Source organism: Nomascus leucogenys, chromosome 9, assembly GCF_006542625.1.
Source record: "Nomascus leucogenys isolate Asia chromosome 9, Asia_NLE_v1, whole genome shotgun sequence".
Lineage (NCBI taxonomy): Eukaryota > Metazoa > Chordata > Mammalia > Primates > Hylobatidae > Nomascus > Nomascus leucogenys.
In genome coordinates this window covers 108,079,336-108,093,864 of record NC_044389.1, presented here as the reverse complement: position 1 = coordinate 108,093,864, position 14,529 = coordinate 108,079,336, and the positions used below count along the sequence as shown (strand labels likewise).

General features: G+C 43.9%; 1 protein-coding gene across 1 annotated transcript in view; it reads right to left on the bottom strand.

The window, feature by feature from the left end:
* The window catches only part of SFMBT2 (Scm like with four mbt domains 2), a 247,993-nt gene that overhangs the window by 41,072 nt on the left and 192,392 nt on the right, over positions 1 to 14,529 (bottom strand). The window contains exons 12-14 of the mRNA XM_030819341.1: positions 6,087 to 6,200; positions 2,715 to 2,757; positions 651 to 721 (exon numbers count right to left, since the gene is read on the bottom strand). Of these exons, the coding sequence (XP_030675201.1) occupies positions 651 to 721; positions 2,715 to 2,757; positions 6,087 to 6,200 (228 nt within the window). The remainder of the gene's footprint in view (positions 1 to 650; positions 722 to 2,714; positions 2,758 to 6,086; positions 6,201 to 14,529) is intronic.

Genomic DNA, 14,529 nt, shown 5'->3' with positions numbered 1-14,529 from the left:
TATGACATGTTGGTTTTAATCCTGGAATTCAGAGCAGGTTTCATTTTGGCTTAGAGAATAGACTTTTTAATCAAGTATGACAATGTACAAACATGTCTATTACCAGACTTGATGGTCAGAGGGTAGCGCACAAATGTATTTCCAAAGATTATTGTAAGATGTAAGACTTTACACATTAAAAAACATATATTATTCACAACCAGCTCTTTAGAGGGTTTTAAGGAACAATTCAAAAGCCAGGGGTGACTTAAATACTAACAGCAAGTGGAAAAATGCAAGTGGAACGGAAATAAAATGTCAAAAAAGAAACTGCCTAATGAGATGATATTTTCAACTCTTTCCTTTTCCCCATGATACGCAGCCCTAATTTGGCTCCTAATTTGCAAGTCACACATAAACCCTTTTTCTATAGACTAGAACTATCTAGAGCTACTGAACAAGAAGCAGAAAAGAAGCAGCACAGAGAATTTAGCTTAGAAATTTTTCTTTTTAAAAAGTAGGTATCCATTCATGAGTGGCAATGGAGAAAAACAGAATAGGCTCAACGCTGAGATGTATTCATATCGACCTACAAACCTATACATGTCTCTGCTCCCGGCTGCACAGTGGGAAGGCACAGAGACCCCCTAATTACCGGTGGGACTGATTACCTGTGGTGTCCAGGTGAGGGAATAAACAAAGGTCATGAGGTATTTTCTTAACAGGCACTGTGGGCGGCAATCTGTCAATAGAGAAAATAAAACTATCAGGGACCACAAGCTTTAGAAGGAACTACTACATTCCAAAGTCTTATCATAATTTAAAAGGGCTCTTCCAGAAATCTCAGATAAGAGGACCATAGAATAGAATGTGTATATGGGAGCAATGCCAGTAAGACCAGATGAAAACAGCATTTCAGAGAAGTTGTTGTCCAATTCTTTGGATGGCCCTAGGAAGCCTGAGACATCTGCCCCTGAGTGGCTGGTCCTGATCAATGAGTTTCTCCCAAGTCGTTTCCGGCCTATCTCTTGCTATGGAATTGTAATACTGTCTTCAATTATATTTTAAACAGGAAGACACATTATCTTACATTTGATTAAAGTCAGGCTTTTCCACTTCGATGTCTAATTGAAAACCACTTTCCACTCACCTTTGATTTCTGACCTCTGGGCCCGCGTGAGTCATGGCCACACTAAAAATAAGGCCTTAAAAGAAAATCTATAAACCGGCGTATCTTAAAATGTAACGTAGGCTTATTCCAGGACACAGCTCTGTTACAGTTCAGTAAAAATGCTGCTGAATAAACATGTGTTTTACAATGTAGCCTTAGGGGAAAAGAGGTGAACTAGGTTTCACAGGGGTGTCTAGGCTGGTGGCATAGAAACCACATGGTTGAAAAGCTCCTAGGGCTCAAGGTCAACCCTTACAAGAGATCTTAGCGAGGCCATCTATGGAGTGGTTCTCACAGGAGGGGTCCCCAGACCCACAGCATTGACACTACCTGTGAACTTGTTAGAAATGCAGATTCTTGGGCCCCATCTCGGACATTCTGAATCAGAAATTTTGAGGATGGGACCCAGCAATCTGTGTGCTCCAAGCTCTCTAAGTGACCGACGCATGGGAAAGGTGAGAACTGTTAATCCATGGGCTGTGCATTTAGGAGTGATGGATTCAAGTTTGGATTCAGTCACAGGTGTGTTATGAAATTTCTCTACTTTAACATCAGGCGGATAACATGGAGTCTGGTTATGAGCCAGATAAACTGCATTTAGAAGCAAACCCACAAAAAAATACCTACAGAACTGTTCTTCTCATTCAAATAGTGCAGTTACTGTTCAATTTCATTTTATTCAAATTTAAACTCAACTACTGCACATGAAAAATGCTGTTTTCAGCTGTCTTTCCATCAGTATATTTTTATTTACTTAAGAAAGCAGAATCACTTGGCATGGAATATACATTTTGGCATATTTTAAATATTTTTCAATGTCTACAAATGTTACTAGCAGTCGCAACTTTTCAAAAACACACTGCCTGCCTGGACACACTTTGCTAACACCCTCTTTCCACATACAGTCACAATTGAAATGGGGGACACCCTCTTTCCACAGAAAATCACGATTGAAATGGGGGACAGGGCATAATCTGTATTTGTTCAGCCTACAACTTAAGGCCTACACTTCTTTTCAAATGGAATCTAATTTAATCTTCATAAGTACCCCCAAATCGTATTTTACAAGCCAGGGCACTGAGAGGCAGAGAACTAATGCTACTTGCTCAGGTTCACTCAGCAGAGCTGGGGTTGGACCGAAGTTTTCTGCCTCCCAAGCCCGGGCTACTCTAGGAGAGGTGAGTCAGCAGCAGCATTCTGAGTGTGGTGAGGGGCTGCGAGTCGAAACTGCACCTGCCACGGGGGGCCCCTGCAGACGCTGAGAACTACGGACACAGACAGCCATTTCTCTCAGTGTGCAGGTCTGAGGCACTCCCCAGGGATGTCAAAGTGGAATAAAAAGTGAGCCACGGGAATCTGGACTGTGAGTGCCTTGGGGAGCAGGCACTGTGTCTTGCACATAACAGGTACATAACAAATAACAGCCACTATGTTTTACTGCTACCTCAACTAGGGTACTATTTGTTAGATAACTCCAATAAAAACAGCCATGCTTCCCATCCTCCACAAAGACACTACAGTTTATCGGTATACAGTACAGTCTGGCAGGGAAAAAAGCACGTACTGTTTCTCTGGTTGCACAACTGCAATCTTTCTCTTCTTTTGTGCTGCAGAAAAGGCAAAAAGGAAAAAGAAAATCAGCTTTGTTAGTGGGGCAAGTCCATTTTTAAAAATAGGTTATAAAGCAAAGAGGTACCCATTTTAAAGTAGCAATTTAAACGCTGAAAAGTTATGTCATTCACGCCACAATTTCCTATCAGTTTCTTCTAGCATAGGATAGACGTTAACTCACCAGATGTCAGATCTTAGTACGACTTAGTTCATTTAATCTTATCATTACACTAGCTACTTTATTTTTAAATGTGAATTTAAGAAAGCAAAAGAGTACACCTGTTGTACCTCACATAAGCACATGTGTTCAGATCAATTGTTGCAAGCAGTTATCTAGAATGATTTTTTTCCGATAAAAATTGTGATGAAGCAAATCATGTTACTATCACAGCAAACTCCCAAAGTGCTGTCAGAGGCATGCATTTAAACTAAAACATGTTATTCACAAAAGGAGAACCAGTAGCTCACAAATATGCCTGGTCAAATATTGACACAAATGAGCAAATAGTGATTTCTTTGGATAAGAACATTTCCAGTTTATATGTATAACTGATTTGGATCACCTTAACAAAAATAGACCAAAGCTTTTGGCATCTACTAACTTTGGCTCGGATAATCCTACATCTTCCAACATAAGCATAAATTAATTCCAACAAAACTTCTAAAGCTGCTAGAGTCTGGCAGGTTTAGAGTTGGAGTTTGCCTCCTTAAAGCAAAATGTATGTGCAAAAATAAATAAGAAAAATACTCAATAAGATCCCGCCTACTCTTGACTATCTGATATTCAATTCCAGATTGAATATCTACTACAAAAAGGTCCACACTTAGGATCTCTCAGGTGAAAAGTGAGTTTGGAATACTTGTCTCCCCTGGTCTTCGTTAACGGGGTGGGGATGCCTGACCCCCTGGGAAAGAGCCAAGCACAACAGACAGATCCAAAATCCTAAAACCCTAAACAGATCCAAAATCCTAAAGAACGAGGTAACTTTATGGTGTTCACCTTAACCTGTCTGTGATTGTGCTCCAGAAAAACCCAAAGCACTTGCACCCTCCCAAATCCATGTGAAGCGCGGAGGAAGAGGATCCAGGACACCAGGTTCTGTTTGACGGACAACAAGGACAAAGGGGATTGGAACCCCAACCCTAGGACAACACTCAGGTTGCGGAGAATCTATTGGCCATGCTGGCTGAGCAAGGCCAGAATCTGCAGCACTTTTTTTTTTTTTTTTTTTTTTGAGACAGAGCAGAGTATTGCTCTGTCACCCAGGCTGGAGTGCAGTGGCGTGATCTCAGTTCACTGCAACCTCCACCTCCTGGATTCAAGCGATTTTCGTGCCTCAGCCCTCCGAGTAGCTGGAATGACAGGCATGCACCATCATGCCTGGTTAATTTTTTGTATTTTTAGTAGAGATGGGGTTGTGCCATGTTGGCTGGGCTGGTCTCGAGCTCATGACCTCAGGTGATCCACCCGCCTTGGCCTCCCAAAGTGCTGGGATCACAGACGTGAGCCACCACGCCTGGCCAGAATCTGCATCATTTTAAGAGACAGGGGCAAAGAGTGTCCCTGGGATTAAAATAATTATTGTACACTCAACGTGTTAGAAATATTTTTAAGTAAGGGGAAATGATTACTCCAACTGAATCAGATCCACTGAGCAGGATGGTTTAGGAAAATGAGAATCCCACAGAATCCAGCTGCCTCTAATCTGAACTACCTGCTGTTTCACACACATCATGTCCTCTGGTGCTCTTAGTAATGCGAACTAGAGGAGCCCTGAAACTCTGTCACCATCAGAGAATGTGAAGTCGGCTATGCAGTGGAACTGTGTTTCCAGCAACATTGTGAGAGTCTATAGAAGTGGCCACAGAACAGGCTGTTAGGAAGAAGTAAAGTTGGTGCCTAAATTCCATCAAGAAAATGACAGAGACGGAATCTCTTTAATGGTTAAAACCTGTTATCTCTAAGGACTGATCATTTTAAATAACATTTCTGATACGCATTAGGGTAGAATAACAAATGCAATGATTTATTAGAAGATTTTTAAATGGTACTATTTTGTGATAATAACCTACAAAAATATGTTAAAACACTGTTGGCCAGGCACGGCCAAAGTGTAATCCCAGCACTTTGGGAGGCCAAGGCAGGCAGATCACTTGAGGTCAGGAGTTTGAGACCAGCCTGACCAACATGGTGAAACCCCATCTCTACCAAAAATATAAAATTAGCTGGACATGGTAGCACACGCCTGTTATCTCAGCTACTCAGGAGGCTGAGGCAGGAGAATCGCTTGAACCCGGGAGATGGAGGTTGCAGAGAGCTGAGATAGCACCACTGTACTACAGCCTGGGCAACAAGAGCGAAACTCTGTCTTAAAAAAAAAAAAAAAAAAAATTTGCATGTATTTAAATGTGCATGTGTGTGTGTGTGCACACATGTATGAATGGGCTTGTACTGCTGGGTTGTTTAACTGTTAATATTGGTTATTTGGTATTTCTGTAACCAAAGGGATGTGTGATAATACGCTTTATAAAGTACAGTTGAAATATCAGCGATTAATTAGTGCTAAGAGTAGGCTGTTTAGTTTATTTTATTTATTTTTTGAGACAGAGTCTCACTCTGTCACCCACGCTGGAGTCTACTGGTGGTTGGTTGCCATCTTGGCTCATTGCAGCATTGACCTCCTGGGCTCAGGCAATCCTCCCACCTCAGCCTCCAGAGTAGCTGGAGACATGTGCCACCCTGCTCGACTAATTTATTTACATATGTACTTCTGTTTTTATGTATATACAGTATCTCACTATGTTGCCCAGGCTGGTCTCAAAATCCTGGGCTCAAGCGTTCTCCTGCCTTGGCCTCCCAAAGTGCTGAGATTATAGGAATGAGGCACCATGCCTAGCCTGGCTAAGTGTTTATAAGAATGTCAGTATATTATTGGAACCAATTATGATTCTGTTAAGAGAAGCTACATGAGAAAAATCAGTTCTTTTAAAGAAATGATAACACAATAATATAGTATCTAACTTATTTTTTTCACATCAAAACAATGAATTGTATAAAAAACTGAGAGTGAGGATTTCAGATATTTTTTCTCCGCCTCTCTGTGACTTTCAACTGTACCTCACTGTTAAAGTTTGTCAACCTGTGATGTCATCTCATGCAACACTTAAAGACTAAGTGAGATCATGAAAATATGGGTTCTTGGTGGAAAATCAAAAATCTTATTTGTTCTTTAGAACTTGGTTGTAATTTCTTTATGAAGCTGCCAATTTATTCACAAAGTTCACTGGTGTCATCCACCACCCCCCTCAACTGGGAACCACTTACAGACTGTTTTGTGTGGTGCAGTCAAAGGATAAGAATTGGCTTCACACCAGCCCACTGGGAAGATGTCCATGGATTCCACATCAACAATGACCTCTGGAACAGGAGTCTGCAGCCCTGCATGGGAAGGAGTTGAGACAAGAGGTACAAACAGATCTTACCAACAAAGAAACAGAAGGACAACAATAATAGAGCATCTCTAACATGGGGAAAAACATTCTTTTATACATTAAAAAACAAAAACAAAATAGCAGCCATATGGAAGAGACAACTTTAGAGGAGTCTTTAGTCTTATCACAGACACAATTGCTTGAAATAAAAAAAGGCAGGAATAAAAAGGGTTCAAATAAAGTGAAGGTTTGGAAAAAGAGAGATACTCTGCCCTAAAAATAAAAGAGGAAGAAGGACTGTAGGAAAAGATTGGCATCGGAGCAGGATTGGCTGAAAGAGAGAACAAGCACCCCCCTTTCCTAAGAACAGCTCTGGGGTATCGGAGCTTGGTGTGGGACCTCAGGGCCCACATCTAAGCCTCCATGATATGCTCCACCCAACACCAAGTAAAGGCAACCTTCAATGAAAGAAAGTCAAGCACCACAGCTAAACGGAACCAGTAAAACTCAAACACAAGGTTTATGAGCAGTGTACATGGACAAGGCCCTTCTCTAGGAAACTTGTCAACTTATCAGTTTGGAGTTACTTTGTTTTGAACTCAGTTTGTGGCCTGTAGACTTTGGCCATGCCATGGAAAAGTCACTTATGTAGCAATGTCTAAAAGATCCCACTAAAATGTGGGACCTGATGACTATCACATCCTATTTCATAATCACAGTCATGCCTTGTGATGACCTGGCTTCACAGCCACGAAACTGAAAAAGACAAGAAGACTGGATTTAACAGCAGCAAAAGTTTCAAGGAGCTCTGGCTATGTAGAGAATAAATTTGGAACTAGTTAAAAGAAGAAAATTCGACACCAAATCAATAGTTAAGAAAAAAACACTTTGAACCAGGAATCAAGAGATCAGAGCTCCATTAATAGACGGCGACCCATGGACTCTGACCTCTTAATTAGACGGTGACCCATGGACTCTGACCCCTTAATCCAGCCCTGCTTTGGTTTCCTCATTGAGAACCAAGATGAAGATAACACAGTAGGCGGGTGCGGTGGCTCGTGACTATAATCCCAGCACTTTGGGAGGCCAAGGCAAGCAAATTGCTTGAGCCCAGGAGTTCAAGATCAGCCTAGGTAACATTGCAAGACCTCATCTCTACAAAAAATACAAAATTAGCCTGGCATGGAGGCATGTACTGGTAGTCCCAGCTACTCAGGAGGCCGAGGCAGGAGGATTGCTTGAGTCTAGGAGTTTGAGACCAGCCTGGCCAACATGAAGAAACCTTGTCTCTACAAAAAATACAAAATTAGCCTGGCATGGTAGCAGACACCTGTAGTCCTAGCAACTTGGGAGGCTAAGGTGGGAGGACTGCTCACGTCTGGGAGGTTGAGGTTGCAGTGAGCAGTGATTGCACTATTGTACTCTGGCCTAAGTGACAGGGCGAGACACTGTCAAGAAAGGAAGAAAGACGAGAGAGAGAAAGAGAGAGAGAGAGAAAGAAAGAAAGAGAAAGAAAGAAAGAAAGAAAGAAAGAAAGAAAGAAAGAAAGAAAGAGAGAGGAAGAAAGAAAGAGAGGAAGGAAGGGGGAAAGAGGGAGGGAGGGAGGAAGAAAGGAAGGAAGGAAGGAAGGAAGGAAAGAAGGAAGGAAGGAAGGAAGGAAGGAAAGAAGGGAAGGAGAGAGAAAAGAAAATAACGCAATGAGCCCCATTACCATCCATGTCATCTCACAACATCTGAAGAATTTTGAATCACATCCTCCCTCCCCACCAAAACCATAACTTCATGAAGCTAAATGCCAACAACCAAACACAAAATGGTCCTAAATCTGGTGCGAGCTCCACCGGCTCTGACTTTTCATCCTCAAGTAGACGTGGTGAAGATGGAGTATGTTAGTTGCTAAACATGGGGTCCCAATTTAGAGTTAAGCCAATATACTGGTGTATCTGAGGTGCTCTGAACATGGACAGCAGGTGCTTATATACACATACTCTCATCACCATTCATCATTTTGAACTTTTGATTGGTTGTCAAATCAATTCTCATGACTGTCCGTCTTAACTTTTTAAATGTTTAATTCCCCTGTAATTTAAAGAATATAGAATTTAAAGGAATGCTAGGAGGTTCAGAGGGCTTATTTTTGAACAACGTAAAATAAGTAGACATTGTTTCTGTCTAATAAGACTTGACCAACATTTAACCTAATTGCTAAAGGAATCAAACAAGAAAGAATATGTTCAAAACAGACAAAATGTAAAGAGACTCTCCCCAGAGGCATCCAATGTGGAAGTGCCTCTGCCTGTCCTGAAGGGTGTGGGATTGATTCTCCAGAGTCCAACAAAGCGGGTCCCCAGGCAGGTTCCTGGTACACAAGGTCATTTTCTCCTCCGCAGACCCAAACAGCATTTGTTTCTTAGCTACTCAAAAATTTTGCTAACAGGTTAGATTCCTCTACTAAATATATTTCCAGATTTATATTTAGCTACAAATAAGATTTTCAAGGTCATTAAAAGTAGTACTTCAAAAGGAAGCATAAAAGTAACTTTATATTGGGAGGCTGCGGCGGGCAGATCACCTGAGGTCAGGAGTTCAAGGCCAGCCTGTCCAATATGGCAAAACCCCAACTCTACTAAAAATACAAAAAATTAGCTCGGCATGGTGGAGGGTGCCTGTAGTCCCAGCTACTTGGGAGGCTGAGGCAGGAGACTCACTTGAACTTGGGAGATGGAGGTTGCAGTGAGCAGAGATCATGCCACTGCACTCCAGCCTGGGCAACAAGAACGAAATTCCATCTCAAAAAAAAAAAAGTAACTTTATGGCTTATTCCTTCCTAAATTACAACTTTCATCTCCAATGTTCTGCTAATTCAAACATCACATCGTATTACGGCTTTAATATATACACTTCAGTACAATGTATACATTAGTATATTGCTAGGGCCGTCTTTACCATACTTTAGAATCCTTTGATCATGCTTCCCTTCAATTAAACAAGTATTTATGAGGTCAGACATGTCAGCTACCTTTCCCTCAAGAAGGTTACAGTTCTGCCTTCTCCCACCCCAAATATATCCCATTAAGGCATCTATTAAATAAGAACTGATGGAAAAGTCAGTTATTTATCACCAGGGAAAGTGTTTCTGACCCTGAACAAATCCCATTCTAAATAATGGGTACCAAGTCTTCATTTCCCTTTACCAAGCTTATGAGTCTACATTTATCTGGCTGGACTCAGACTAATTATTTTCCAAGATAGGAGACCCAATAGCATGCAAAATAATCCATTAAAAGAATGTCTACAATGCTTCTCCTTGACTATTTGAGGATTGCTGAAAGTACATAGGCAAAGCTCAATGTTCCACTGAAGACCTTTATCATTTTATAGAAAAATCCTGACACATTGCTTCTCGGCCTTTTGGCTAAGATCAAGCGAAAAATCCCTGACAAACAACACAAGACCATGTTCAATCTTTTGACTTTGGCTAAGCTGCATCTGATCAGTATGGATTCCACTTGTTTATTTTTATCCAGAACCTTCGTCTTAAAAACCATGAGGAAGCTTAATTCCCCATTTATGGGAAAGCACTTAAGTAAATCTGGGTATATCCATATGAAGGAATATTCTGCAGCGATAAAAAAGAATCAGACACCTCTTAATATACTCAGATGTACAGATCTCCAAGATGCATTGCCGAGTATAAAAGGCAGGGTGCAGAACACTGTTCATATATAGTATGCTACCATCTGTTTAAAAGGGGGAAACAACATATATCCATATGTGCATAAAATAAATCTGGAAGGAAATGCAAAATACTAACACAGTGGGTGTCCACAGGGAAAGGAACCAGGCGGCTAGAGGCCGGGCCACAGGAGTGGAGTGAGAATCTGACCCAAGACCAACCTTTATGCTTTTTTGGCTTTTGTGAATGAGTGACCTATTTTACAACCAAGGCCTCCACAGTCACCACCATTGTAACAACACAACCAAAGACACCCAGAGAAGAAAGTAAGACTCTCATACGTAAATACGGTATTGCCACAGAGGTCAGATTAATGAGGGGCCAATTACCATGAAGGAAAATAAAACTAAACAGCAATCAACATTTCCATTTCTAAGAGAACAAAGACTTTCCGTACTCACAAACTAAATTCATAACAGATTTCTGAGAATCCCTTTGGAATCTTAAAGAGTTCTGCAGCTTGCTACCCCCTTGTCCCCAGTTCAGCAGAACACAGAGGTCTAGCTGGTGCCCTCACTGCAACCACACCACGGCTCCACCCAGCCGATGACACAGGGGACTCTAATCGAGACAGTGACTTATGCTACCCAGAGCCCCAGGATGAAAAAGGGAGATGTTTATGGCTTGGGAGGACACCCGAGTGTCTTCCTAGGAACACAATTCTATCAGACTCCTAAAATCATGTAATTACTTCACTCCCAGCGAATCACAGGAGAGAGCGAGCACGCATGAGCTTGGTGTGAGAGAAACTACGGGGCAGCAGAGGCAAGAGGGACCCAGGGCGAGGGAGGCTACAAGCCCACCGCGAGGAGGCAAATGGGTTCCACCTCCTTCAGGAAGAAAATCAGAACAAACTGCTTCAGCTCAGTTAAAGGCTGGAATCAGAAGAAGAAAAAGAAGTATTTAAGGGAACACGTTAATCTTGCCTAATAAATGTCCCCACTGAAAGTTAAAGGGCACGGCAAATGCTGACAGGCTCGAGTGTGAGATGAACAGGCAAAACACCAGCAGAATGCAAAGCCGGTGTGAGCGCCCGCAAGCAAGACCTGGATGCTGGAAGCCCCACCTGCCCTCCGGGCCTGTTCCCTTTGCAGATGCCCATCAAGAAGCCCAGTGCTCAGAGTCTCCCTGGGTCAGCTCTGGAGCTGAAGGCCTGGGAAAACAAAACCAAAAACAAAACCAAAAACGGTGGGCAAAACTGGTGGCCAGGATCAAGGTATAGGAAACAGGCTGAAGGAAACCACAGAAATGGGATTAGACAAGTATGTGGGCGGGGGGAGAGAGGAGAGAGACCCACACAGTAGCAAACACAGTGCTTACTCTATTCCAAGCGTTCAATCCTCACAACAACCCTAAGAGATGCGGGGTGTTTTCATCCTCATTTCAGAGATGAGTAAACTGAGGCACAGGAAGAAATCCAGCGGCCGGTAAGTGGCAGCGGAAGGATTTAAACCTGGGCAGTCCAGCTCCAGAGCCTTAGAAAGCACCTGGGGTGGGCGGCTATCTTTTTCCTTCCTCGTTTTTATTTCTGGGTGGGGGGTATGTGTCTAGCAGCTGTCTCCCTCCTGTTAGGGCCCCATACAGTTTTTGCAGAATTCCCGCCATGCAGTAGCTGTTGCCTGCTGCTACAGGAGAAGCCAGGTCAACCCCGGACCTGCAGGCAGATGAGGGCAGGCTTGGGACCCCTTCAGTGAGAACGTGCTCACCGGGAAGTCACATGCATCACAATGGCAGCTGGAAAACCTGAACTTTGCTGCGGTTCCTGCTGCAGAGCCTTCTGGAAAGGCGATTCCCCGGCCTCTGGTCAAAAGTCTTCCCAAATCATTCCCAATGGACTTATGACAGCCAGAGCCACTCCTGCTGCTGGCCCCCAAAACCTAACAGAGCACAAGCCTTCCGAACAAACACCTGTGACGGGATTAAACGCCTCTTCCCCGAGACAGCTCCTGCAGGTCACCTGCTTTAACTGTCTGGAAAATACTGTTCCTGTATTCTCATCTGCTGAAGCAGCTTCTCCCCCTAAGGTTTCATACAGGCCATACTTCTTCTTTGTAAAGGTTTTAAAACCACCCATCCTGGCTTGAAATGTAATTATTTTCACGTTTACATGTTCCCTTGTTTCAATTTTGCAAGTATCTCCAAAATGTGTAGTAACTACCTGAACGTTTTGCCAGTTACGGAAAAACTTAAGGGGCTGTGTTCTGCACCTGGTCCCCTAAACATGCGAGGTGGGCTCAGACGGGTTTCTCTGAACCACACTAGGCATTCCCCATTTGACCTACTGGAGTGCCTTACAAACTCTAGGCTGCATGAGAAACATCTGGGGAGGGAGACTTTGCAAATGCAGATTCCCAGAGACGCTGCTAAGGGACTTGGAGGCACTAGGCCTGGGAGAAATGTGCATTCTAACAGGACCCCCGTTGACTGGGATGTGGAGGGCAGTTTGCTGGAACTCAGTCAGTCAGTCATAGAGAGAAACCAGTCAAGGAGTTTCTGAATTTTAGCTTCCGGTATAAAAGATCTCACTGTCCCCAAATTCGGTTGGCCAAACAGCAGTTCTTAATGGACTGCGGTATCTTAAATCACTATTTCGTTCAGGAATACACATTTTATTTCTTCTTCATATCTACTCAGCAAACGCTGAGTGAGCAAAGTGCACAGGACAGCCTGTAAAAACATGGTGTTTTGTCAGGTGCACGGAGAGGAGCAGAGCCCTGTGAGACAGTGTCCAGCACCTAGAACCAAATCAGGAGGCCTGCAGACACAAGTGCTCCTTTCAGCTGGAGCACAGGCTCCTGCAGGTGGCAAATCTTAAGAGAAAAGTGCTGCCTCATAATACTATCCGCAATCTCCATTTACTAAGCAGTGACCACTATGTGCTAACATGACTCTTACACTCTGTTGATATTCATCCACTTGCCACCATCCTATAAGAGACTCTATCACTAGCTGTTTTATACAGCTGTACAAATAAAAAAGATTGTACACTCAGAAAGTGCCAAGTTCACACATCCAGGAAGCATATGTGCCTACAGAGGATGGGTTGCTGAGTGTCATGTTATGGAATTTAGTCTCTACTCAATAGCAAAGACTTGGAACCAAGCCAAATGCCCATCAGTGATAGATGGGATAAAGAAACTGTGGCACACATACACTATCGAATACTATGCAGCCATAAAAAAAGAATGAGTTCGTGTCCTTTGCAGGGACATGGATGAAGCTGGAAGCCATCATCCTCAGCAAACTAACACTGGAGCAGAAAACCAAACACTGCATGTTCTCACTCGTAAGTGGGAGCTGAACAATGAGAACACATGGACACAGGGAGGGGAACAGCACACACTGGGGCCTGTCAGGGGGTGGGGGTAAGGGGAGGGAGAGCATTAGGACACATACCTAATACATGCGGGGCTTAAAACCTAGATGACGGGTTGATAGGTGAAGCAAACCACCATGGCACATGTATACCTATGTAACAAACCTGCGTATTCTGCACACGTATCCCAGAACTTAAAGTAAAATTAAAAAATTGAGAAAAAAAAAGAAACACAGACCTATTGTGTATTAGGAGGAAGGCAATGCCTGTATTTTACAGAAATAACCTCAAAGCCCCATGAAGAAGGCAGGGAGAGCAGGTAGGAGGTGGCTGAAATCACAGAGCCAGGGAGGAGGGCCTGAATGCAATGTGGGGGCTGGAAGAGGACAGGCAGAGGTCTGGACTGAAGTGACTCATGGGTTGTGGGGGGGGGCGCTGGGAGGGCAGGAATTATTGTAGAGTTTCTAACTTTGAGGACACCGTGGCTTCTGACTTGGGTGAATAACGGCATCATTCGTCAGGCAGGACATTCACGGAGAAGAGCAGAGATGGGTTCTGCCGGTTCTGCCGGTGAGTTCTGTTCTGGAAATGCTGCTGCCACGTGGAGATGTTTTGCAGGGGATGGAAAGGGAGTTGTGAGTGTGATGTCACGGGCGCGGGCACTCAGATCCGTGTGCAAGGCCACGGGCGCGGGCACTCAGATCCGTGTGCGAGGCCACGGGCGCGGGCACTCAGATCCGTGTGCGAGGCCACGGGCGCGGGCACTCAGATCCGTGTGCGAGGCCACGGGCGCGGGCACTCAGATCCGTGTGTGATGCCACGGGCGCGGGCACTCAGATCCGTGTGCACAGCGTGACCGTCCAAAGCCACAGAGAAAGACGAGGCCACGCTGGGCACAGATGGCTGAAGAGCAGGACTGGGGGGATTTTAACCTCTACGTCTAAGAGAAGTAGAGCAAAGAGGAGGCCAAGAACAGTCATCTGGGGAGGAGCCGACAGTGGGAAGGGAGCCCTGCCACCCCAGGACTGTGCAGAAGATGGAGGGGACAGAGGAGCAACCAAGGAAGGGCAAGCATTACCACAAGGAAAGGAGTGGGAACATCCAGAGACAGAAGTCACCAAGGGTGGTAGAGAAACAAACTAAAAAGAAAACATTACGAGTAAAAAGCAAGAACCAACCAACCAAAGCAGGAGATGGAGAATATATGTGATCCTTCTTAACAAGAGGTTAAGAAAACATCCAGCATCTTCCGGCCACCACTCTTACGAACACAGGCCACTGCAG